The 27,112-nt window shown below is 45.1% G+C and overlaps 1 protein-coding gene across 1 annotated transcript in view; it reads right to left on the bottom strand.

Annotated features, from left to right (window-relative positions):
• Nucleotides 1–27,112, bottom strand: part of PARVA (parvin alpha) — a 166,672-nt gene that overhangs the window by 61,546 nt on the left and 78,014 nt on the right. Inside the window, exons 2-4 of the mRNA XM_029914568.1 lie at nucleotides 5,697–5,786; nucleotides 5,546–5,616; nucleotides 3,237–3,339 (exon numbers count right to left, since the gene is read on the bottom strand). Of these exons, the coding sequence (XP_029770428.1) occupies nucleotides 3,237–3,339; nucleotides 5,546–5,616; nucleotides 5,697–5,786 (264 nt within the window). The remainder of the gene's footprint in view (nucleotides 1–3,236; nucleotides 3,340–5,545; nucleotides 5,617–5,696; nucleotides 5,787–27,112) is intronic.

The raw sequence follows: 27,112 nt of genomic DNA on the forward strand, positions 1-27,112 counted from the left end.
AAACAGTAACCTTATAGTGAAGAAATCTGACAGACACTGCCTTCACCAAGTGATCCAGGTGAACTTACCCGGGAGTCCACGATGTTAACATGTCTTATTACTGGTAAAACACACCTAGAAGGACCGGTCACTTCTGGGGATTCTTCCCCCAAATTTATAACCTTAACCTAATGATCAGAAAACATCAGCTGAACCCAAGTTCGGGGCCATTCTACACAATAACTAATCAGTCCTCTTTCACAAGTGTCAATATCATGAAAGTAAAGACAGTCAATAGTTTGGAGGGGACGTGATACAATTGAGTACAGTGTACAATCCCAGATTAGATTCTAGAACTGAAAAAGTCATTCATTTAAAAAATGATAAAATCCCAATAAGTTCTGTAAGTTCGTTAAGTATGGGACTGATGTTGATTTCTTAGTTTTGGTGCCTAACGTCCAGTAAGACGTTAGCATTAGAGGGAGCTGGGCCAGGGGTCAGGAACTCTGTCTGCAACCATACTGTAAATCTAAAATCAGCTCAAAAGAAAAGTTAAAAAAAAACAAAAACCTACTGACAAATGGCCTATGAAGTGTTAAGACAAAGTAAAATATGAAGAGGATCTGGAAGCTCTGAGAGGGCTACGGAGGCAGGAAACAGCAGGTCACAGAGAAAAGGGTTTTTGGCGCCAGAGAAGCCACAGTAGCAGCAGAGGGGCCGGGAAATTGCGGAGAAAGCTCCACCAGCCTAGCATGTGGGGAGCCAGAACTTTCTAAGTGCTTCCCACATCCTACTTGGTTGAGAAATGGGGTGCTTTGACACACTGAACAGGGAGTACAGAGCGGGACTCCTAGGTTTCTGATCTGAGCTGTTGGCTCTGTGGTAGTACCACCACCCTGCTGCTGGAAGAGAGAATGGCTTTGGTGGGGGAGGAGGAAGATCAGATCAGCTTGAAGCAGGGTGGCTCACAGGCAGAAGGAAAGCGTAAGAAGAAGACAGGGAAGGGAGGGTGTCAGAAGTGACTTGAGATCCCAGAGACCACCGGGCTGGGGACGGGGGATGAGACATCTGGTAGTTAGAGTCCAATGCCACAGCACAGGAGATGTCAGAATTGACACTGGTGACCTCAGAAGGGAAAGTGGGAAGATGGGGGTGATCCCAGCCTGTACCCCAGAGGGTACACTGATCCCAGTGGTGACGAAGTAGATACAGCGCCAAATATTCTTTTGAGGAACATTGCTGGGAAAGAGAAGACAGACTCCAGCCATGACTTTCCCTCTATTTTTCTATCTCGGGACTGGCTCCTCCCAGGAGCTCCTGATGCATATTTTTACCTGCAAATTGGTTCTCTCCACCTGGGTATCCTGCCTGAACCTTTTCATGTGTGTCTCTATCTACCTACAAACAGTCTAAACTTAGATAGACAAAAGCAGCATCACCTTTAAACATGAAGGTTTAAATAAACCTAACGTCTGAGCTCCACCATCCCGACTCAGGGCTATACGGGTGTGATGTTGGGCAGTTCTGTCCCCACGTGCAGAGGCAAGACAACTTCATGACCACGTTCCATCACGCCATGGACACATTCCACCCTTGCCTTGAAAGCCCAGCATATAGAGCATTTCGAGACACTTTCAGATCATGACCAGAAATCTGGTGGAGAAGTTAAAAGCTGCAGTCGCTAAAAGAGATGCCCAATCAGGCTTCTGGCATTCCCAGGTGGACATGTGCCAAGGCCTTTTCCTCTCCACATTCAGTTGCATTTACAAGCCTTTAAATATTAACACTCACTAATATTGATGTTTGAGTGCCAAATCAGCGCAGGTTCCTAGAAATGACTAGATTTTATATCATTCATTCACTCAATACACACTGATTAAGTGCCAGGCAACATGTGGTCGGCAAACTGCTGGAACCGGAGAAGGCTGGATAAATAAGGAAGATACGGTGTTCCTGCTCTTGGGAAGCCCACAGACATTTCCGCACACAGCTACAACCAACTTGGAATGTCGTATCATAAAGGCATGTGTGCATATCTGGGGGAACACAGAAGGGTGTGTGACAATCACTTCTAGATGTGATTGTGTTGTCGGAGGTGTGAGAGGCAGGCATGTTCCATGGACCCTAGAGACTGAAAGATGAACACTGAGGCTGAAAAGACAGCGGGGGTGGGGGAGGTTGCATGAGGGTCTGTCTGAATGCTGCTGGGCCTGGCCCTCCCCCTCCCTAGCAGGGGAGAGCAAGAACTGGCAAGACGAGACTTGTGAGACTTGCGTCTTGAGAAGGCCCCTCTGCTGGCGCTGGCGGTAGGGAATGGGCTGGGGGCAGAGAGAGGGGCGGAAGGGAGGGGAGGTCGGAGGCTGTCTCAATAGCTCAGACACGTGACAATGGCAGGGAGGGTGGATGCAGATGACCATGTGAGCAAGAAGAAATGAGCCCTCGAGGCCCCCCCCACCTATGCATGGGTGGTAAGGAAGAGGGGGAGACAGCCCAGAGGGCAAGAAACATCTTTGGGAAAGCGGATGAGCTCAGTGTGAGGGGCACACAGGTGGAGTGCTGAGTGGGCAGCAAGGAATCAATGTCTATAACTCGGGACAGAGGTTTGGACGAGAGGGAACAGGGAACGGCTAAGGAAAAGTCAAAATTCTTTCTGGCTGAATTTTGTCATTTCAACACCAGGTCACCCCTGAATTCTCCTTTCCCTCCCCAGAGGCCTACTCTCACAAGAACACAGCTTCCCTGGGCACACAGAGGCTGAACATCACAGAGGCACAGGCTCCCACATTCTTGCACCTGACTTAGAGGTACACAGAGGAACACACACAGGTCCACAGACCACAGAGGGAAACATACATGTATACACACACATACCCACAAGTGACGGGGTATGCATACACATGCTCACCCCCACACACATGTAACTAGACCTACAGAGGTCACAAGTGCACAATTTTCCAGAGAGGCAAGGCATGTTTTCTAGTATATAGTGGAGTCTTTTCCTCTCCCCAGCTGATGCCCTTCAACTGCTAGGGGTGCAGGCCCATCTGGCCCATGAACTCCCTCCGAAATTAATGCATGTGAAACAGATTCCAGGAGGCCATCCAGAGGCTCCACCGCTCTGTCGGCCCACACACCACACTTGCAAAGTCCACTGCGTGTGAACTGCTATAAGCCGAGAACCACTCTGAACTAGGAGCCTGAGAGCCCCCCACCTGCAGAGAAAATTTCTCCACCGCAACATTCAACCCCCTACTCACCAAAGAGCTTCTGCAGGACTTGTCCGTCATATAGATCTTCAGCCAGATCTTTCACGATGATTCTTTCTCCAACAAGCACATCATTAATCCAGTCGATTAGTACCTACAGAGAGAGAGAGAGATGGAATAAGGGAAGATTCATAGACCAGCTTTCTTATCCTGGAAGATGAAAATCTAAATGAATTTCTGATTTTGAAAGCAGCAGAAGGATCCCGGTGGCTCAGAATGGGGACACAAGGCTGTGTGAGCCCTAGTGACCCTGTTAACTTTCCGGTATAAGTGCTTCCAGTGCTGGTGGCACCCATGTCCCTGTTAATGTAGTCTGGCCCCTTACCATTCCTTACCCCAGCGGCTAGCTACATTCACACTGTGTTTGGGTGTATTGCTCTGTGATGCATGGACCTGTGGCTGCGTGTCTGTGCCCCTCTGTGATCCCCATGGAGGTCTGCGTGTGTACCTCCATGACCTATGAATCTAAAGCAGGCTACTTTCTGCTCTGAGCCTCTGTTTCCCCATCTCTAAAATGGAGGAGGAAAATCCCTCCTGCTTTAGGTAGCAGGAAAGAATCACATACGGCATGGGCCAAATGTTTAATAAAGGTATGTCTTATTAATAAATAAAGCTCTCCCCCATTAGGACACGTGGGCAGGTGGTTACTATCACCCCTGTGTTCAGGAGGTGAAAGCAAACACAGAAGTGAACGTGTTTGCCAAGGTCACGTTGTCGACCATGGACAGAGTCAGGAATTGAACTCTTGTCCATCAGCTACTGTTCTCCTCTTATCTCCAAGCTGTCTCTCTGTGGACCAATGCAGTCTTTCCTCTCCTGTCGCGCTCTCAGCAGCTGTCATTGCCTGTGCGCCCTCGGCATCAAGCACTGAGCAGGGGCATTGCGTGCGGTGGTAGCTCATTTAGTTAATCTGCTCAACACCCCTTGGAGGGAGGGGTCATTCACCTCATTGTTCAGGTAAGGAAACTGCAGCTTGCTCAAGGCCACTGCCTTTTGTCTTACATTTTTTCAGCTCATTTGTTTATGATGATATTATTTATGTCCAGTAAAATTAACTGATTTTAAACATAGTTTGTTGAGTTTTGGTCATTGTACAGTCGTGTAACCACCATCCCAATCAAGATAAAAAGCAACGCCCTCGCTCTAAGAAGGTTTCTTCCATTCCTCCCCTCCCTCCCTGGCCAGTCCCCAGGACAGGCCTTACAACCACCACAATTTGGTAATAAATGGAGCCACAGGGCACATCACCTTTTGTTTGACCCAGCATCAAGAGATTGCCTTTACAACAGGGGTAGTGGCTGGGCTGGGTTTGCATATGGGGGTGGAGCCTGGGGTCTTCAAGGCCCATGGTTCTACTGTTCTAGAGTAGGAGCTTCCCTCTTCTCCCCTCCCCCGCCCCCCATCTCTCCCCCATTCACCCACCATTTATAAACATCTGCTCCTAGTCACTTTCTGTGCCGGATCCTGTGGTACAATGATGAAAAAATAGCGGGTGTCTAACCCTGAGAAGCTCGCCATTTAGTGAAGAAGAGAAGTGTCTGAACAGCGGTAAGGAGTCTTCACATGCTGACTGTAAGGGGACAATCTGAAGCTGAAGAGGCAGCCAGAGCACGCGACTCCAGATACCACCCCCAGGAGCATGGGCTTCAGCCTTCAGCTGATGGGAATCTATACAGAGGTTTCGAGCAGGGAAATGACAGATCTGATTTACATTTTGAATGAACCACTCTGGCATCCAGTGCCTTTTTATCCTGTTTTGAGTTCAGCTTGGAAAATCACAGGATGGGGAATGCAAAGGGGGATGAAATGAACAGGTTTCGGTGGGTGGCCACAAGCCAGCCCCTGTGCCAGGCACAGTGTACAATATTTCATTTAAGCTTATTTACTCCTGTTGGAATTCCACCTCCTCTACTCAGCTTTCGCCATAAACAAAACACTGGCTTTTCTAAGACTCCCCTTCCTTTTCTGTAAATGAGGATGATCAGAAGTCCTGCTTCACAGGGTATTGCTGAGGGTCCTTGAGGAAAGAAAGCAGTGGAATGACTGTGTGAACTTTGAGATCCTGGCAAACGTGAGCTCCTTTGCACTAACTTCTCCGGCACTTACTAACAATGCCATTTGCAGGGCGGTGGCCATGTCCCGTTTTTGTTAAATCAGAGATGTCTACCTATGGGACCGTGGATGCCTGTGACTTTCTATTTCCTCTACTGGGGCACGTGTGCTGCCTGCTTAGAGCCAGTGGTCTATAGATGCCGGCTGAGTCTGGGAGGGAGCTGAGGCCCCTCCTCATTTCTTCTTACCTTCATCAGTTCCTGCAATTTGGGGTCACTTCGGGAGTTGGGGTCCACCATCGTTCGCACTTCATTCTCCTCTTTAAAAGGAAAAGGTAGTCAGTGGGGTGGCTCTACTTGGGGGCATCAGGCTAACCCAGAGAACAAGAGACCCAGTTACCCAGCATGGTGTCCTCTGGGTCCAGCTCAAAGGGTATCGGGCTGAGGGGCAGGTTGATGGCATTCATGCCCTCCTCCTGAAGCTCTGACACTGCAAAGAGAAGGAAGGGAGAGTCATGCTGTAGCCCAGTGATGACAGGGAGGAGCTCTGTAGCACATGGCATTTGAGACTGATACTAATAAAGCCACTAAGGTTTGGTTACAGCTGTTCCTCAGTCTGCAATAGATTCCCTGCCTCTCCTCCCTAGGAGGACTGAGTTGTCCCCTGCATGTCCCCTCTTCCAACTATCACCTCACTCACTTTCCTCAGGGAAAGAGGGAGGCCTTTACCTGTTCCCAGACATGATCTCAGGGTACACGGAAGTGAGGTGGGCACTGCGGTCTTTCTTAGGTCTCTGCATGTCACCTCCTGCCCACCCCTCCTTCAAGGGCTTGTTATCCGGTGCACAATGGGTGCCTGGTACCTGCTTGGGTAAATGAGGTCACCAGGTTAAGTCTACATTTATGTTGTAAGCCATTTCCAGCCAACTTTTCTCCTTATTTGTTTGGATTCCCTACGTATTTTTCTGATAATCCTGCTTCTCCTTTTACCTCACCCCTCTGCAGCCACTGCTTGAGAATGCCTCAGGCCAGCCTCCTTCTGGGCTCTAGTCCTGTCCCTTCAGCTCTAAGGAGTAGGGACCCTGGGGCCAGGCACCTCTGCTCCTAGACCCGTTTCCTTTCCTGAATATCAAGAGTTCAATAGGATGGATGGCCAACAAATCCTTTTACAGTTTTCATGTCCTAGAAACCTACAATTCCACTTTCCTCAAGGAAAACCAAAAGAGGTCAACGACTGCTAAAGACTTCCAGCTTGTTCCCCTCCATGCACCCACTCCCCAAAGGAAGCCTTAGTGAAAAATACACTCCTACCATAAAACTACTGTGTGATGGACACTGGCTGAGCACTGACCTTAAATAACCCTCCCCCTAAGATCAGTGCCTTCAATCTCTTCACCCTGTTCAGTGCCAGTTTGGATAACTCCTTGTTACCAATTAAGCACAGAAAGACCATTTTCTCTGAAAGCGTTGGTCACCAAAAGGCTCTCAAAGAGCTAATATGGCAGCTGCAATCAACCTTAATAAAAGCAATGTCCCATCTTTCCAGTTTATTATTTTTTTTATTGACTCTGGCCTCCCTGACTGCCAGTATATACTAGCAAGAACTCTTAAGCACAAGGCAGCCACTTACAAAGAGTTCTTTCACATTAGCAAACTCACTGATGTTTGCAGTTGGACGGGGAATGAGATTGCCTAACAAAGGGCGTGAAACACACTCTACCCTAAAGAGACACAACTTCCATTATGAGGCTGGTATTTAGTCCTGTTGCTGTGGGCTCTTGACATTCATACGGGCTATCAGCCGGTCACCATCTTCCATCTGCAAATTCAGACACCCACCACTCTGTACAATTACCCCCCACAAAACAGAACTGAAAAATAGAAGCCACACCTTCAAGGCTAAAATGATTCTAATCAGTATAGGATTACACTGGCTTCCCAGTGAAAAACAATCGACTCCTATAATTTAATTAGACTCCTATAGTTTTTTCTAATAGTCCTCCTCAGACTAGGAGTTTGTTTTCTAGGCTGTTTCTCACCAAGAAGCAAGATTTCTGTACTGAACACGCACTGCTGTGCAAGCACTGGGCAGTGGAGGTCGAGTCATGCTTAAACAGGGGAGCAAGGCTGGGTGTACTGCCAGTGAAGACATTAGCTCCTGCCCAGAGCCTCTCTACCTACCTTGTCCCCCAGGTCGACACGGTCAGTGCAGTAGCTACCAGCCACATGTGAAGACTCACATAAATGAATGAAAACTTCAGTTTCTTAGTTGTTCCTATCACATTACAAGCACTCAATGACCCACATGTAGTTGGCTAGTGGCTACCCACCAGGCTGGACACCACTGATGTAGCTTTTCATCATTACAGGAAGTCCAATTGGATGGTGTTATATTAGTTGACCCATGGATCCAAATGCTGGAGATGTCCACATTTAAATCTCCAGAATGGGCCTGACCCTGAAATCCAAGCTTAACTGATGTCTCCTCTTTTGTCTATTAAAAGAGATCTCTGGGGCACCTGGGTGGCTCAGTCGGTTAAGCCTCCGACTTCGGCTCAGGTCATGATCTCACAGTTCGTGGGTTCAAGCCCCGCATCAGGCTCTATGCTGACAGCTAGCTCAGAGCCTGGAGCCTGCTTCAGATTCTGTATCTCCCTCTCTCTCTGACCCTCCCTTGCTCGCACTGTCTCTCTCTGTCTCTCAAAAATAAATTAAAAATATTAAAAAAATTTTTTTAAGAGATCTCAAACGTATATATCTCAAACATAATGATTGGCAACACCCTCACCTCCACCATAACAACCCTGAAACACAACTGTCAACTCCCCTGTTCTTCTCTTTGTCAGTAAATCACATCACCACCTATACAATAGTTTAAGCCAAAATCAAAAAAAAATCACCCTGAACTTCTCTTCCTTGTGTTTTGCATTGAATACGTTAGCAAGTTTTGTGGGCTCCACCTCTACGCCAGGACCCAATGCCACCCACTTCTCACTATCTCCACCACCCCATCCTGGTTCAGGCCACCAGTGGCTTTCACCTGGTCAACCAGAAGCATCTTCTAACTGGTCTACTGCTCTCTGATGCATTTCCCCTACTCCTGCCTACTTCCCATGGCACAGTCAGAATGATCTATAAAGATTTAAACAGCGTCATACATTCTTCTGCTTAAAGCTCTCCCTTGGCTTCTCATCATATTCATAATAAGGCTCTGACTCTTTACTAACACCGATAAGGCCCTCTGATTAGCCCCCAGCCTCCCTCTCTTGTTTTATTTTCTTCAGAGCACTCATCACAGTCTGAAATAATTATTCATATGTCTGTTGTCTGTCCCCCACCCCCCAACCGACAGTAAACTGTGAAAAGACTGGCACTTTTTCTCTTTTCTTCTCTGTTAGATGCCCAAAGAGAAGTCAGTGTGCCTAGGTTCAAATCCAGATCTACTCACTACGTGAACCTTGGGCAAGTTCATTAACCTCCTGTACCTCAGTTTCCCCATCTGCAAATTGGGAGTGATAATATTACCTACCTCCTAGGGCTGTTGAAAGGTTAAATGAGTTTAGATTAAGCATTCAGAAGAATGCCTGGTACCTGGTACCTGGTATGAAGTGTGTAAATGCATGCTATTAGGCTGTTATTATTGTTACTTAAGATAATACCTCATGCAAAATACGCATTCAAGAACTATTTGTGGAGTAAACGAAAAACCAAAACTGTTAAGACCACCTTTCAACTGCATAGGTTAGGTATTGAGCCAGAATTTGCCAAAGTAGTGGACAGGATACAAAGAAAGATTCCAGCTTGTTCTCAGGGGGGAAAATATGTGTACACACACACACACACACACACACACACACACATATATATTTTTTGTGGCCTGATTCTGTGTGCACATGTGTGTTCACATGTGTGTGCTTATATTTTGTAAGGCTTGAAAAGGCACATCTGTTCCAAGGCTGTTAAATAGCCAGAGCTGATTTGTGAATATAGGGATATTTACACCTCTAAAATGCAACCAGAAATGTAATATGTGTGGCAGGGACTCCTCGAGGTGGTTCTCAACAGGATCTTTTTTGATGCGGACATCATAAAAATGTTTTCAGATGAAAAATCCCCAGTCCAAAACACTCCCCTCTGCCCTGCCTCTTTAATTCGCTCACAGAGACATAACAAACCCTACAAGAAAGGCTGAGATATGTTTGCAATTGGAAATGTGTTTTTTTTTTTTTTTTGCAGGAAATGATTTGGTACAGGAACATCATTCCCATCCCATTAACTGCTGACTCTGAGCCAACTGTTTGTAAAAGTGAATATGCAAACTGCCCCGTTCAGGCCTGGCCCCCGCCCCATGGGGCCGAATTAGTGGCCACTTTCCCAAAACAGCCCGCCTGCTTTGGAGGCTTCGTTTCTATTAAAGCAAAGCAGGGCCCAGCAGAAGCCCCTCACCAATCCCTGCACTCTGAAAGAGAAAAGAGCTGCAATTGAATTTTCTCGGCACAGAATATGAATGTGATGTTTATCCCTTGAACCTCCCCTAACAATTTAAAACTAGGTCTGAGTGTGCAGCCCTCCGTGTCTCGCGGCGCCATTAGTCATAACTTAATAAACAGATTAAATGCCCAGCTGAAGGTCGAGCTTGGGAAAGCAGGGTGATTGCTTCAACTCCTGAAGCGCTCGCCATCAGAAAGGGGGCTCTGGCTTTTCCGGGAAATGCAGGCTCTCTCAGAGACTGGGTCAAGTCGGGCAGCTGAAAAAGGGCAAGGATGGGCTTTGGAGTTTGAAAGAGCAGGATTTGAATCCTCCTTCTATTTTGATCAGCTGGGGGACCTTAAGTCAGTGATTTAGCTTCACTGAAATTCAGTATCAAACAACATCGGAGCAGACACTGCTGGTTTCCTCGCTAATATTTATTTTAATCTCTCTGCTGAATGAACCTTCATTTTGTTCCAGTGTACACTTCTCCCTCCTAAGTTCTAGGGGAGATCCTGATTGGTTTAAGCTAAGCATGATAATCTTAATTCTCTTGAGTGACTGACTCAAGCACTGTCATGTGGTATGTTGAGTTGTGAGAGGAAATTTCTAGAAGCTTCTACCAGTAGTTTTCCTCTATTTTAAAGAGAGGTCCAAAGAAGAAAAGTATCTTTCTCCTTCTAATCACTGTTGTATGAGGATGCTATGCCTGGATTTGCTGCAGCCATTTTGTAGTCATGAGGTGAGGGAGCCCAAATCCAAGAAGAAATAATATGCTAAGATTGGCAGAGAAAAGAAGAAAGCAGGGTTTCTTGTTAATACAGTTAAGCCTACATTCCTGAAACCACTCTAGCTTTATGTGTCTTGTTATAAGAGATATAATAAGCTCCTTTATTGTTTAAGCTAGTTGAGCTGGCATTTTCTGGGGCTTCGAGCTCCAACTCCCTAATTAATACACCAGACACCAGGATTATAAAGTTGATAGAGGAACAGCGTAGGGCTACAATGAATGGTCATTTTCCTTTTCTTTTTTTCTGTGAGAAGCAGAATAGCTGCAGTATACTTCAGAATGCATACAGGGATTCAAAGAACACCACAGGGAAAACAAGTATGGAGAGAAGAATGGACAGAGGTTTCTAGAAGTACGAAAGGGTCCATTTATGCCAAGCCAGTAATTTCATTTGTTCAACCAACACACATTACTAGGTACTTCTCCTGAAGCAGACCTTGGGCCAGCATTGGGAATATAGGTTTGGGGATTTGACGTGGGTGGGCCTCAGTCTGCTCATGGGTGGCGGGAGGGGCAGACACATAAACACAACTCGCAGGAGGGGTGAGAGACACGTGACTATAGCGCTGCGGGAGCGCAGGCAGGCCATGGGTCATTCTGGGTGGAAGACTGGGAAGGATTCCTAGAAAGGGGGGATTTCAGTTGGACTTGGAAAACTAAGTTTTCATTAGGCACAGGTGCCCCACATCTTGTGTAAAAACACATCAAGGTATGTAAAAACAGGGTAGGCGTTGAGAGTAATGATTATGTCCAAGCACTGGGAATGTAGGGGGCACAGAGGGTGAAAGAAGGGAAGGAACAGAGGAGCAAATAGGTAGGTGGGGTCCAGAGTGTCAAGGGTCATGAATTCATCCATTCCTCAGCACTCTGGATCACGTTCCCTTTGTCTACAGACAAAACAACCAAACCAAAACCAAACACACCAAAGGGGGGGGGGAGTGGCAAGAGTAGCTAGGATGTGCTCTCTCCTTTAGTGCAAGTGGGTGCCAGTGAGATACATAGGCCGCTCTAGATCCTTATCAGGACTCTGATGATTATAATCTCTGGTCCTTCTACTAAAGTTCCCTTAATTTCTAAAAAGGATTAAGGGGCGACTTCCCTGACTCCCCACTCCCGGAGTCATGGAACCTCACCCAGGAATCGCAGACACCAATAAAGTCTTTCTTGGCTCCATTAAATAAATAAATAAATAAATAAATAAATAAATAGATAGATAGATAGATAGATAGATAGATAGATAGATAGGATTAAGGGCCTCCACAGAAGTTCTTGGCAGCAACAGACAACTAACTTGACAATGGTCTGGTCAGCAAGTCCCAACAGTTTTTGTCTATGTGAAAAATCAACCTCAAAGAAAATCTATCAGAAAACTATAGCTATCATCATACTTAATGGTGGGAACCCGGATGCCTTCCCGCTAAGACTGGGAATGAGGAAAAGATGTTTTCTTCACTGTGGCTATTCAAAATCATATTAAAAATCCTAGTCCATACCATAACACATATAAAGGAAATAAAAGGTATGGAAATTGGGAACAAAGAAATAAAACTATCTTTGCTGAAGACACAGTTATCTATGTAGAACACAAAGAATTGATCAAAATAAACAGAATAAAACCCCCAAGTCCCTAGAACCAGTAAGCAATAATAGCAAGGTTGCTGATATAATGTAAATCTACAAGTCAACTGCCTTCTTCTATATCAGCAATGAATGATTGGAATTTGATATTAAAAATACAATATTATTTACAATAGCACCAAGATACAATACTTAGGAATAAATCTAACAAACACATATAAAATTGGTATGCATAAAATGATAAAACTCTGATTTAAGAAACCAAAGAAGATTTAGACAAATGAAGAGATATTAAGTATTCATGAATTATAAGACTTGATATGGTTAAGGTGTTGATTCTTCCCAACTTCCTCTATAGATTAAATGCAATCCCACTCAAAATCACAGCAAGCTATTTTGTGATTATCAACAAACTGATTCTCAAGTTTACACAGAAAGACAAAAGACCCAGAATAGCCAACATCATACTGAAGAAACATGGCAAATGTGGAACACTGACACTACCGAACTTTAAGACTTACAATAAAGCTATAGTCATCAATACAGTGTGGAATTGGCAAAAAGCAGACACATAGGTCAATGGAACAGAATAGAGAACACAGAAATAGATCCACACAAACACATTCAACTGATCTTTGACAAAGGAACAAAGGCGATTCAATGCAGAATGGCTACACTTACCAACATACGGTATGAGAACTGGACATCCATAGGTAAAAATACGAATCTAGACACAAACCATACTCTTTCTGCAAAATTTAACTCAAAATGATCATGGCATAACAATAAAACACACAACTATAAAATTTCTAGAAAAAAGAAAAGAAAAATCCATATGACATAGGGTTTGGCAATAAATTTTAACAACCAACACAAAAGGACAGTCCATGAAAGAAAAACTGATAATCTGGATTTCATTAAAATTTCTATTCTGCAAAAGATACTGTTAAGAGAATGAAAAAGCAAGCCATAGACTGAAAGTATTTGCAAAACATCTAAAAAACTTTAAAAATGAAGAAAACAAACCAATTACAAAATGAGGAGATCTAATCAGACATGTCAGCAAAGAAGGTGTACAAATGGCAAATAAGCATATGAAAAGGGGTTCAACATCATTTGTCATTAGGGAATGACGAAACAATGAGATACCACCACATTTATTAGAATGGTTAAAATTCCCAAAACTTGACAATACCAAATGCCAACAAGAATGTGGACCAACAAGGGCTCTCATCCATTGCTGGTGGGAATGCCAAATGACATCTTGGAAGACTGTGTGCTAGCTTCTAACAAAGCTAGAGTTTCACCATATAATTCAGCAACTGTGTTCCTAGTATTCACTTGATTTGAAAATATATATTCACACAAAAGTATGCATTTGAAGGTTTATAGCATTTGGCCATGCATAATACAATTATATATTCATAACTGCCAAAAATTTGAAGCAAACAAGACCTCCAATAGGCAAATGTATCAATTGTGGTATATCCATATGGTGAAATATCATTCACTGATCTTAAAAAATGAACAATAACGCCATGAAGAGACATGGAAGAACTTTATAAATCCTAAGTTGAGCAGGCTAGTATGAAAAGGCTACGCAATGTCTGATTCCAGTTCTATGACATCCAGAAAAGGGAAAACTACAGAGACAGTGAAGAGATCAATGGTTGCTGGGGGTCTGGGAAGGGGTTTGAACAGGCAAAGTACTGAACATTTTTTTCCTTTTTTTTTTTTTTAGTACTGAACATTTTAAGGAGATGAAACTGTTCTGTCTGATGCTGTAGTGAAAGATCCATGATTTTATGCATTCATCAAGTCCACAGAACTTTATATCACTGGGAGTAAATTTAAATGTAGGCAAATTTTAAAAAATCATTTAGGAGGTTGGGGGATCCGAGGATGGAACACAGACCAAGATGGTAGAATCGAACGGTATTACAAAATGCATGAGACAATTGTACTTCAAGGGGTTAGGGGAATTGTGCTGACTGAAGTATTGTTGGAAATGAGCGGTGTCTGTGAAACCAAAGTCAAAAGTAACAGCGCATGAGAAGGTACTCTAGTTGATAAAGTTATTTCCCAGGAATGTGTGGGTCAACAGTTCGGATACTGCTGTACATGCACACTGGAACTGAACAATTAAGTAAATGGATGGTGGATGGTAGGAGCTGGGTCTCTCACTATTGGTGTAGGAGGTTACAGACGCGCAGGGGAGAAGAGCAGGAGGATCCTTGTGGTAATGGATGGGAGGTAGAGATACCAGTAAGCACTCATGTTTAGCTTAATCTAGATACTGATGGTTACATATGGAAATACTGAGAGGAATGATTCCTGTTGACCCTTCAACAACACAGGTTTGAGTTGCATGGCTCCACTTCTATGCATTGTTTTTTGAGTTGACAGCAAAAGCCACAAGGCATTTATTTACAAGTGTTCTCTCCATTCTCCACCAGACCAAAGGCTGCTGGTGCAGAGGTCACACCTGCTGTCCTCTGAACAGCGGGGATGCCCACTAAAGCTGTTAGAAGCCCCCAGGGGTCCTAGGCCTGGGCAGGGCTGCAGATCACCCATGTGCCAACAAGGTGGTCGGTCCAGTGCCTGTAGCTGGCAGGCAGGAGGCTGGGCTGATGTAAGGGAACATGCCCAGAGGGCAGGGATGACAGCACTGAGCATGGAACCCCATGTCCACGGCACCCCTGAACCTGGAATCCTTCAGGCCCCAGGGCTGTGCCAGGCCAGCTACAGACCTCGGACACACCCTATTGGTCAGGGTAGGGACTTCTCCTCTGTTGCCATGCCCGAGCCCCTGGCCTCGTGGGGGCTGGTGTACCCGGGGGTAGCCACAGCTGCCAATGGCCACAGGCCGGTGGTACGCCTCCAGGTAGATGGAGCAGCTGTGGTGGGCCTCGAGGCTGCTGTCACCCCCAACACATGCGCCTGGTGGCTGCCACTACTCAACTGAGGCCACTAGGCTGCAAAACATTGCCATCTTGGGCCAGGCCCACTACTGCCTCCCTTGTCCCTCTCCCAGCCCAGCCTGTGCACCTATATGTGGATTTTTTTTCAATAAATATACCTAGAGTACTGTGAATGTATTTTCTCTTCCTTATGATTTTCTTAATAATATTTTCTTGGGGCACCTGGGTGGCTTAGTTGGTTGAGCAGCTGACTCTTGATTTCATTTCAGGTCATGATGTCATGGTCATTAGATCAAGCCCTGTGTCTGGCTCTGTGCTGGCAGCACGGAGCCTTCTTGGGATTCTCTATCTCTCTCCCCATCTCTGTCCCTCCATTGCTCACACGAACATAGGTTGTCTCTCTCAAAATAAATAAACATTAAAAAAACACATTTTCTTGGTGGCTCTGTTGGTTAAGCATCTGACTCTTGGTTTTGGCTCAGTTCATGATCTCACGGTTTGTGAGTTTGAGGCCCACATCAGGCTCTATGCTGAAAGTGCAGAGCCTGCTTGGGATTCTCTCTCCCCTCTTTCTCTGTCCCTACCCCACTGGCTGTCTCCCTCTCTCAAAATAAATAAAATTAAAAAATAAATTAGACAGGCCCCTGGGTATCTCAGTTGGTTAAGCCTTTGACTTCAGCTCAGGTCATGATCTCACAGTTTGTGGGTTTGAGCCCCGGGTCAGGCTCTGTGCCAATGGCTAGCTCAGAGCTGAACCCTGTCTTTGGATTCTGTGTCCCTCTCTCTCTCTGACCCTCCCCTGCTCATGCTGTCTCTCTGTCTCTCAAAAATAAAATAAAAACATTAAAAAATTAAAAAAATTTAGAAAGCCATTTCTTTTCTCCTGATTACTTTACTGTAAGAATGCAGTATATAATACATACACAGAATATATGTTGACTGTTTATGTTATTGGTAAGGCTTCAGTCAACAGTAGGCTATTAGTAGTTATATTTTTGGGGAGTCCAAAGTTATACAGATTTTCTTGATTGTGAGGGGGGCAGGGTCAGTGCCCTTTGGCCACTGCATTGTTCAAGGGTCAACTCTACACACATGGGTTAGTGCACACACATATATTTTCTTGCTCTATCAGCTGAGAAGTCCTAAAAGGAATGACAATCCAGTAGCAGTAACATACCTAGCACCAGATCTTGGTTTCTAGTATGATTTTCCAATAAAAGAAACCAGAGCTCGTGGGAATGATGCCTGATTTTAGGAGTGGAAAGGGAATCAGCAAGACAAGTCTGGAACCATAAAGGGAAGAGCCGAGAACAATGTGAGCAGCTAAATAAAGTAATTTTGGATCATAACCCAATGCAAATAAATATCCACAAATCCATACTGATGTAAACGACTGAATAAATTACTAAATGGGCAAGAGGTGAGAAGTCTCCCTTGTAGAATTCCAAATAATTTTTGTAGATCCTGTGTCCTCAAAGAAGGGGAGCATAATCCCTGACCCCTTAAATGTGGGCCTTCCTTCCAGAGATGCAGTATGGAAAGGGAGAAAGAGTAAGTTAACAGTTTAAAAACCTGACAATCACTAGCTAAGCCAGGTGGTCAAGATCTACATCACGATCATAAACCATGGGATTTGACGTGATGTGATGAAAATAGCATTCACCTCTGTGCTCCTTCTTTCCAAACCCATGACCCCACCCTAATCAGGAGAAAAATATTAGACGGATTTCAAGAGATGAGCATCCTAAACTATGCTTGATCAGTACTCCTCAAAACCATCAAGGTATCAAAAACCAGTCTGAGAAATAGTCACAGCCAAGAGGAGCCTCAGGAGACATGATCCTACATGTAATATGGTATCCTGGATGGGATCTTGGAACAGATAAGAACATTAGATAAAAACTAAAGATACATGATATACTTTAGTTAGTCTATCAATACTGGTCCATTGAATTTTAAATGGACTCTACTAATCTAAGATGTGAATAATGCAAGAGTGGGTGTTGACTCTAGGGGAATTCTTTGTACTACCTTTGTAAGTTTTCTATAAATCTAAAATTACTTTAAAAATATATTAAGAAATCAATTCAAATGTGCTATTTTCCCAACCAAATATAGTGTTCACTGGGGAGGAATCCATGATTTTATGGGACACATAGGTTTCCTTTCATCACCAATGAGACAGTGGTCATTTATCCAATAGTAGCTGTGTACTACAGAAGCATTCACACAGGAGGGAAAGCATAAAGCCCACTTCAAAGTCCAACAAGACATAGATTGAAGGCCTTCAAAGCCCTTCAAGCCGTGAAAGACATACTCATTCCCCAGTGAGAACCTAAGTTTCCAGGAAGAAAGTACACAGTTGATGTGTTTGTTTCCAGGGCTAAGATGAGAAGACAAAGCTTCCTTATTACTTAAGGATGCCTGCCAAGGTCATTTCTGCCTTCCCCCTAGTACAATCATCACTTAAAGTACACCGGTCTTAATGATTTTAATGATTGTCTCTGGAACTGCTCTGGAAATTATGTTTATCTGTGGCCCCTGATGGAAGTTTTTATACCTTGGGCTTTTATTAGTTTTCCATTGCTGTAGTCACAAATGACCACACCCTCAGTGGCTTGAAACAACACAGATTTATCCTTGTGGTTCTATATGTTTCAAGTCCAACATGGGTCTCTCTGGGCCAAAATCAAGGCATCAGGAGGGCTGTGTTCCTTTCTGGAGGCTGTAGGAGATGATCTATTTTCTGGCCTTTTCAAGCTTCTAAGAGGCCACTTGCATCCTTTGGCTTGTAGCCCTGTTCTTCCATTTTCAAAGCTGGCAACGGGGGTTGGGGGCTCCATCCTTCTCACATTGTATTACTTAGCTCCTTCTTCCACCTCCCTCTTCCACTTGTAAGTACCCTCTGATTACACCAGGCGTCTGAAAAATCTGGGACAATCTCCCTATTTTAGGGCTGATTAGCCACCAAAATTCTACCTGCACCCTTAATTTCCCTTTGCCACATAAGGAAATATATTCACAGATTCTAGAGAGTATATTATGGTCTTCTTTGGGGGGGCCATTATTATGCCTACAACAACTTTCTTGGTTAAGGGAACAGGTTCTGTTCTCAATACTCACCCTTCAATACAACATATGGGTTCACTTTCCCTCTATGGGAAATTGCCAAAAGAAAATGCAAAATCCAAACCTTTCCATCCCAGCCCTTAAGCCAGAGGAGTTTTATTACTTTTAGCTAAAAGGATACTTGTTTCAGCAGCCATAATATAAAGCATCAGGCAAATATGGGAGCCAGCTCATGGTGGCCTCCACAGACTGTCAGGGTCTCAACACACTCCCCTCTACTTGACATAGCTATTTAGTCACCAGGGTCTGAAATCTGGCCCTTGGAGCACAGCCAGAAAAGGGAACTTAGAGGCTGGTGTTGTAATGGCGGCAGACAGGGAGATCTATAGTCTTTATGAGTCTTATAGTTTCCACCAGAGTCTTTGTTTTGGTCAGTTTTATAGTTTCTGCAGAACTGGAAGGCTGCCAAGCAACTGGCCTCTGGACATTTATTCATTGTTCAGCCAAGCACGTGATTCAGCCGCCTTCCAATTACTAGTCAACAAGGAGTGAGATGGATGCACCATTGGCTGGCTTTGAGCGGTCAAAGTGATCCGAACTGAAACAGTGGTGGAGGTCTCAAGTAAGTCATGGGAATGGAAACACCACACAGGCACCGAGGGTCCAGGGAATAATACATCCTTGTTCTTTGTCTTTTGCCATGCGACATTCTGTTTGGTCTTTAGATTGAGAATTAGAACCATTTCCTTGGGTTTAAAGGAAACCTACTCTTACTTAAGCAGAAGGTGGTATGCATATGCCAGCCTGAGAGCAAAACTCCAAACTGTTGTGCCCACGTGTGCTCCCGTGTGCATCCATACACCCTGAGCACTTACAACAGCCTTGAAGAGACCAAAGAACTTGACCTGGTGTATTGCCTAATTAAATGTAAAGTGTGGGTACAATGAGCAACCCAGGATGGCTGGGCAAGACCAGCACTACTATGATCTCTTTAATTCCTAAACAAGTACAGGCATCTTTGGTGCAGATAAACAATTACTTCCCTTCAAGGGTCAGTAGGTTCCTGAAGGGCAGTTACCTTCAGTGGTTCTCAGAGTCCAACGCAAAGCCAGGCATGCAGTAAGCATTCAGTATGTGCTGGGAGGGTGCTTTAGTTGCAGACGGGAGGGGAAAGACACATACATGACCAGCAATGTGATATGGTTAAGGACCCCCATGCAGTTCTGAACCAAGTCCTGAGGGCCGAGTGCCCTTCCAGAATGGAGGGAGCATAAAAAGAGTGTGTAAGAAATCCAGCGGCCACTGGAGGGCCTGGGGAGTCCCAGGACACGCCGCAGCCTCTGTGCCCCACTTGCATTCATCTCTGTGTGCCACCTGAGTCAAGTTTCCTTTCCTCATTTCATTCTCTGTGGCTCTTGGACCTTCGTGTCTATATCTTTCTTATTTATGAATACTGAGCAGTGAATCATTTATTCTTGCAGTGGCTCTCAATGCTGCTTAAAAAGCACCACACCAACTACTAGTCCACTTGAACCCCAATGTTTATAGCAGCACTATCAATAAGAGCCAAAGTATGGAAAGAGCCCAAATGTCCATTGATGGATGAGTGGATATAGATGTGGTACCTATATACGCAATGGAGTATTACTCGGTAATCAAAAAGAATGAAATCTTGCCATTTGCAACTACGTGGATGGAACTAGAGGGTATTATGCTAAGCAAATTAGAGAAAGACAAATATCATATGACTTCACTCATATGAGGACTTTAAGATACAAAACAGATGAGCGGAAGGGAAGCAAAAATAATACAAAAGCAGGGAGGGGACAAAACATAAGGGACTCTTAAATATGGAGAACAAACAGAGGGCTACTGGAGGGATAGTGGGAAGGGGGATGGGCTAAATGGGTAAGGGGACTTAAGGAATCTACTCCTGATATCACTGTTGCACTATATGCTAACTAGCTTGGATGTAAATTAAAAAATAAATTTAAAAAATGTAAAACAAAGCAAAAAAACTACTAGTCCACTTGAATTTCCAAGTGGTGGCCTCTGTGGTAATGAGCTCTGGGTGTGGCCTGGGTGTGAACATGGCACTGTTGTGTCCTGACTGGATCGATTCTCTGGTGGGCTAGTTCTGGATGTGTCTGCAGGTCAGCCAGGGGGTTATCCTGAAGGAGCCCAGTTCGTGGGAACACTCAAATGAACAATGACAGTGATCAGGAGAGAGCACACATGGTTATACCACATTTCCTTTGTACTGGGCGTGGAGACGTGGCACTTTTTTTTAACATATATTACAACATTTAATCTTCCAAACAATCCAATGAGTAGCTCCTATTATGACCCCCATTACACAGATGAAGAAAATGAGACCCAGAGAAGTGATGGAACCTGTCCCAGGCCACACAGCTAGAAGGTGGAACCCAGCAAATCCCAGCCTGGCTGGCTGCAGAGTTCACATCCTTAACGCGACACTTTGTCCCAGTTTTACGTAATGGCTTTTATGTTTTTTTAAATGAGAACGCCTAGAACACGGTCACTTCTGCATTCCCGTGTAAAGCGAGGAGAACGTTTCACGGGGCATCATCTTGCAAACACTAAGCCCTACAAGGTTGTCTGGTCACTCAGCCTCGGTGAGAAATAGATTCGAAAGGAGGTGACATATGAGCATTATTTTGTTCCGTTTTAAATAATGGGTTGATCTATCTCTGGGTCTAAAACAAAAACAGGCTCATTTAACAGAACTTTGCAAATATAAAACAATGAAGAGAGCAAATAATCCTACTGCTTAGAGATAAACCCTGTTAACATGTTATACTTTCTTACCAGCTTTTCTGTTTTACACACACACACACACACACACACAATCCACACAGCTCTATAACCTGCTTTTATCATATTGCATCATTTCATTATCTTTCCTTATGCCATCAAAAATACAGCACCTGAGTGGTTCAGTCAGTTGAACTTCCGACTTTGGCTCAGGCCACGATCTCATGGTTTGTGAAGTCAAGGCCCATATCAAGTTCCACATTCAGGGCAGACTCCCTGCTGTCAGTGCAAAGCCTGCTTCAGATCCCCTGTCCGCCTCTCTTTTTGCCCTTCTCTGCTCACACACTCTCTCTCTCAAAAATAAAAACAGTAAAAAAATATCATTTTAAACAGTGTTCTCAAGTCCTATCAAAGGTCCATACCTAATGCGTTACTTAACCATTTCATAACTGTCGGACATTTAGGTGGTTTCCAATTATGGGGGAAGGCGGCTGAGTTGGGAAGGCTGAGTCATTCACCAGCCATGGCCTCAGGCCGAGGGACCAGCAAGCATAGAATGTGGCGCCCTTGGGGACCTAGAGCTAGTCTCTCTTTCATGGGTAAGAAAACTAAAGTTCAGAGATTTGCCTGAAAGGTTTCCTAGAAAATGATTTGAAGACTTAGTCATTTCCTTTCCCCAGGGTCTAGCAGAAAGGAACCTCACAGAAAGAGGTCAAGGGGGGCAAGGAGAGTGACACAGAGTCACAGGGATGAAGAGGGCACGTGTTACTGAGCCACTTAACTATGGTCTACTGACCCCATCCCCTGTGCAGGCTCTCGGAGGAACCTGTGTGCCATCTCCAGAAGACCTCCCCAGTATGTGAGGTTCCCTACAGGGTGCTAACCTCTCCACACCCCAGGCTGTGCTGGATGCTGGCCAAGGGGCTTCAGAAGCCAGACCCTGGGATGGAAAAGTGGAGGTGACAGACTGCAGTGGAGTCTGCTGTGTGCACCAAACGGTCCATCACAGATGGGCTGAAACACAGGTGGCCAACAACTGTGATGGGCAGCACAAGGTCATCTGCGTGCTCATCCAGGGAATAGTGGGCCAGGGTCCTCCCTCCCCTCTCCTCAGGAGAGAAATCCCAGGAATGGGGGAGGGGCGGTTTAGAGAGTATATTTTTAGGAACACATCTGAGAGGGGGACATACCCTTCTTCTCCAAGAAATATGCAAACCAGAATGAATGGGCTGCAGAATCCTATTCTTCACATTCACTAAGCCAGCGCCATTCCCAGTACCTATCTCCTTAGTCCTGAGAGACGCTGAGGAAAGCTGCTGGAGGTGGCGATGTAACCTGCACTGAGCTCCTGCCCCTGGCCAGGCCCGGCCCTTGCTGAAGGTTCCATTCATGACTCATCCTCTACAGTCCTCTGGAGAGGAAGAGACGCCTTGCTCCTGGGGACAAACCTGCAGTTTTGGAACTAGTTCAACATCACACTCTTTTGATCACAGTGCTAGGGTAGTCTAGGACTTTTTCACCTGATGGAAGGGGGACTTGTTAAAGTGCTCATTCCCTTCCTTCCATCCCTAAACAGGCTGGGCACCTACTGTATGCCACACACTATTCTAGGAAAGAACGAACACTTGACTTAGGAATTCACGGTCATGTACACTCAAAGTCTTAGTGGGCCAAAGGCCGACACTGGTATGGTTCCAGGTGACGAGGGAGCACCAGGCTGGCCTTGCACTGCCTGGAGGGACCAGGGTGGGCTTCACCAAGACAGCGGTGCCAGGCGCTTTTGTGGACACATGTCTATTCTTCTTTCCATATCACTTACCACCATTTGTAATTACACATCCGTGTGCATATCTGCGGAACACCTGTCTCCTCCATTCTTTGGAGTGCTTCGAGAAGCCTGACGCCTTGCCCACCACTGCACTGCCAGCACCTGCCATAAAGTAAGTGCTTTGTGCGTGTTTACCGAGCGAATGACTAGCTGGCCATGCTGGCCCCTGAGCAGTCTTCCCTTCCAGTAGAGTCCCAGAGCCAAATAAACCTCTTTGTAATCTCCATCAGAGTCAGTCAGTCATATTGGGTGGGTCTGGCCTTTAAGAAGAGAAGGATAAGGAACTGGACACAGCAAGGGAGGGAACAGAGGGGGCACGCATGTGTTGGTTGTGAGCATGGGGGTCTGAGACATGTAGTGGGAGGCATCTTTGCTTATTGTTAAGATCTTCCCAGCATCAACGACTACGTCCCATCCCAAACCGCAAATCTGAGCCCATCACACTCGAAGTGGCTTTCTGGGTTTGTTTTGTTTGTTTGTTTGTTTCCTAAACCAACAATCCATGTTGACAGCAAATCTGTATAGAGAGCCTATTAAAAGAAATTGCAGTAAATCAGAGATGCTTTAACTGTCTGGCTGGCAGTCTGCTGCCTGCCTGCCCGACACCTTCTGCGTGGCTTCCTTTGGTACAACCTTCCATTTGATTCAATTATGTGGATAATTATTGAGACTTGACTTCGTGCAAGGCGATGTGTTCAGTGCCTCTTCCGGGCCCAGAGCATAATTTAACTTATGGACAAAAATAAACATGATGGAGGCAAAGAGTGAAAGAGGCCACAAGAAACACTCAAGACCATTGCAAAGAAGATAACGTTATACCCGTATGGCCAAGTATGGGACAGCAGGTAGCAGGGCACCCTCCCCGTTTGTGGAAATATGCATTCAACAGTGTTGCCAGCAACTTCCCCAGGCCAGGCACTGTGCTGGGTCCTGGGGTCAAAGGGGTGAATAAGATCCAGCCCCAGAGTACAGCACTGCACTCTGTGGCGCTACAAGCATGTCACTGAGCTCATGTGGAAGTGCAAATCAGGAGGGCTTCTCAGAGGAGATGCTTTATTTGCTTCTTCAAGGAGAAATAGGGGTTCAGGAGGCAAAGAGGGAGTAAGGTGTATCAAAGAGCTGGAGACAAGAGACTAAGCACATTTTCAGAAAGGTTGCTGGAGAAAATGGGTCTGTGGGGTGTTAGAGAGTTAAGCCAAGGTCCAGAATATACAAAGTATAGATTTAATACTGAAGGCAACAGGGAGCCCCTGCAAGATAAGAAAAGCAGAGTTGTGCAAGTTTGCAGGATGGCTGCGGGAAGTTCCTGAATGGGACCATCTAGGCACAAGACTTCCAGGGATGCACCACCACCAGCAGTCGGGCAGTCTAGGCTGGCCCAAGCACTGGAGGAATATAGACCTGGGCTTAATCCCAGCTCTGTCTCCTATTTAATTTTCCTTCCTCTCTGAAACGGGAATCATAACACTTGGCTCACAGGTTTGTAATGAAGCTTCGATGACATAACAACATACACTAAATGCCCAGCATAGAACATGCCTCAGTCAGCATTCAGTGCTTCCCCACCTTTTCCCAATCTGTGCTGGCAACGTGTGTAAGCACGGGGGAGAAGGGATGATCCTCTGCTCTGAGATGATCTAGTGAGACAGGAATGACTTTGGCAAGAGCTCCAAAAGCAAAATTGGAGGAGATGAAGAAATTATGATCCATCTCCTTGTCCTGGGTTTCAAGCAGATGAAGAGAGACAGGATAGTGAAAGAGGGAATAGGAGGAGGCCCGTGAGTGCTTTGCAATGCAGACGGGCACTCTGGGACAAGTGGCAGAGTGAAGGTGCCCAGGCACGCTCAAGAAGGAGTATCTCCTGAGTGTTCTAGAGCCTGGAAGATGGACACTTAGGAAAGAGAAAGGCTCTCTGGTGATGGCAGCTCGGGTGACAGCCATGGTGGCCCTAATGGGTGATGAATGCTGCTGATAGCAGTGACTGTGGTTTGGATGAATTTCCAGAAGTGGAAACAAATAGTGGCCAACACCCATGGCATCTGGATTGTGGGCTCTAACTAATAATTCCATTTCCCCCTAGAAGGAATCAGGGCTCTTTGGAGAAATGGTAGATTCTAGACAAGCCTGGGACATCTTATTGCCAGAAATAGATAAGCTATGATTTTCTACTAGGTAGCATCCTAGCAAAGAAGCTTCCGTTGGCTCAAGACAGAAAAAATGAAGCACCAGTAAGGATAATAACTGCAATGGATTGAAATACATCAAATATATTTACATCCATGAGTTTAGAATAACACTAGAAAACACAGCACAACACCTAAGTCACCTCTGGAGGAGGCTTGGAAACCCACTCATTTTGAAGAACAGTAAGTAAAGGGAAAACTCTAACATTAAATGATGATAGAATACGTGAATTAGAATATAACCATCTGAAAACCCCTCATGAATTCATGCATCTAGGCAACGATGGCCGGTGGCTCCCCAGAGATGAGACAGAACCAGCCGTAATCTCTCCCCTTCCCTTGACCTCCAAAGACACACACCACCATCAGGCCTAGATCTACCCACGGATTGTCAGGCAGTGCAGAGACCAGAGGAACACATTCACGGACACCATGCAGGTACAGCTGGCAATCTCCAGGAGATGGGAAACCCCTTCGGTGTCTTCAGGGAATAAAAGAGATTTAGAGAATATCACTCAATGGCAATGCATGGGCCTTAGTTTAGTCTTGATTCCAACACACCATAAAAATAATAAAAATATGAAACAACAATCAAAAACCATGAAACTGAATAGCTGAGAATGTTAAGGCATTATTAAATTCTCATTTTCATGTAATATAAATTGTATTTTTAAAAAGAATCCTTATTTTTAAGAGCTATAAATGAGATCTATGTACTGAAATGATCTATCTGGGATTCACCGCAAAGGAATCTTCGGGGGCGGGGGGGTGCTGAGAGTCAGAGGGGAGATATAAATGAAACAAGATTCATTGTTCAAGGAGGTGATGGTTCCCTGGGGTGCACTACACTTTTCTTTCTACTTTTGGGTCTGTATATTAAGAAGCTCTTATTTTTGTTTTTGTCATGGCACTTAAGTACTAAATTCTGGGTGTGGGGAGAAGGAAACCACAGGCTTGTTCTGCAAAATAAAGAGGTGGATCAGGGAGAATGAGGTAGGTCTGGAAAAAAAATGCAACTAATGTGGCAGGCAGAGATCAATATTCTTAACATATAACGACTTCCTTATAAAAACCCATAATAACAATCTATCGAAGCCCCTAAGGAAAATTAATTAATTACATTAAGTGGCATTTATGTGAAGGAAAAAATATAACTAGGAGATATTGGGGTAAACCTTCATCTCCGCTGGTCTGCACAGAGAAGCGAAGCAACAATGAGACACCCATCGGGGTCTCCCAGGACCCTCTCTGCACCTTCCCTACCTCTGTGTCTGCTCCACGCACCACCCTAATCAATCCAAGGGCTGACATCCGCTCTTAGGATCCCAGGGGTCCACTGTAACCTCTGGATCCCTCCTGCATTTCCCCCAGAGTGGCTATTCTCTCTGGCTGAGACTTTGAACACAAACGCTTCCTAGAGAGTGCAAATGGATGAAGTTTGGGGTTTATACATTTCTCAGTTGGGAGTGGGCTGTTAATCTGTGACTTAAGAGCCCAGGGAGGAGCCACATCTCCCCTCTCCATCTTCAGGGGGGTGGGGGCGGCCAAGAAGGCTCATTCACCATGGCAGTCCCTGGGGTCCCAGTGTGGCCGAAAGGGGCTCATGGCTCCTCTTTTCACTCCTGTATTAATTGTGGTCTTAGAACCTGAATCAAGGAGCCCAAATTGATATAATCTTTAACCTGTCAAAATCCATGGGGAGACGTTGCAGCCGGCCATAAATTCAAACATGCGAATTGTCAAACCGCGTTTAATCTGGGTGGAAACTGAGTAGAAAGTCTTGCCAAGAACTTGCATGCACATCAATCAAACCCATTTCAGTTCCTGTCTTAATACATTTACCCTGAACTATTTGGGGAATTGGAAAGACCCATTAGGCCTTATTGATTATGAGCTCGTCAAATAAGATATTTGTCCTATTCATATTAATGTCACTAATGAGAATTACAACACCCTCTCTGCTCCAGCTATGGAACAGAGCTAGCTGTTAGGTCTTAGGACACGCATTTAGCAGTCTAATTGCTCAGCGAGGCCAAAAGCTTCTTTCTACGCATTCATAATGCACGCGTAGAGCATAATGCACGCAGGAGTAGAGGACAGCAAGCAGTGAAATTAGGCAGAGCTTTTCTTTCCTAAGTTTTCTCCTTCTTTGTTCATTTCTTTGTTCATACTTATCTCCTCTCCCCACCCCTAAATATCTCA

The sequence above is a fragment of the Suricata suricatta genome, chromosome 11 (genome assembly GCF_006229205.1).
Source record: "Suricata suricatta isolate VVHF042 chromosome 11, meerkat_22Aug2017_6uvM2_HiC, whole genome shotgun sequence".
Classification (NCBI taxonomy): domain Eukaryota; kingdom Metazoa; phylum Chordata; class Mammalia; order Carnivora; family Herpestidae; genus Suricata; species Suricata suricatta.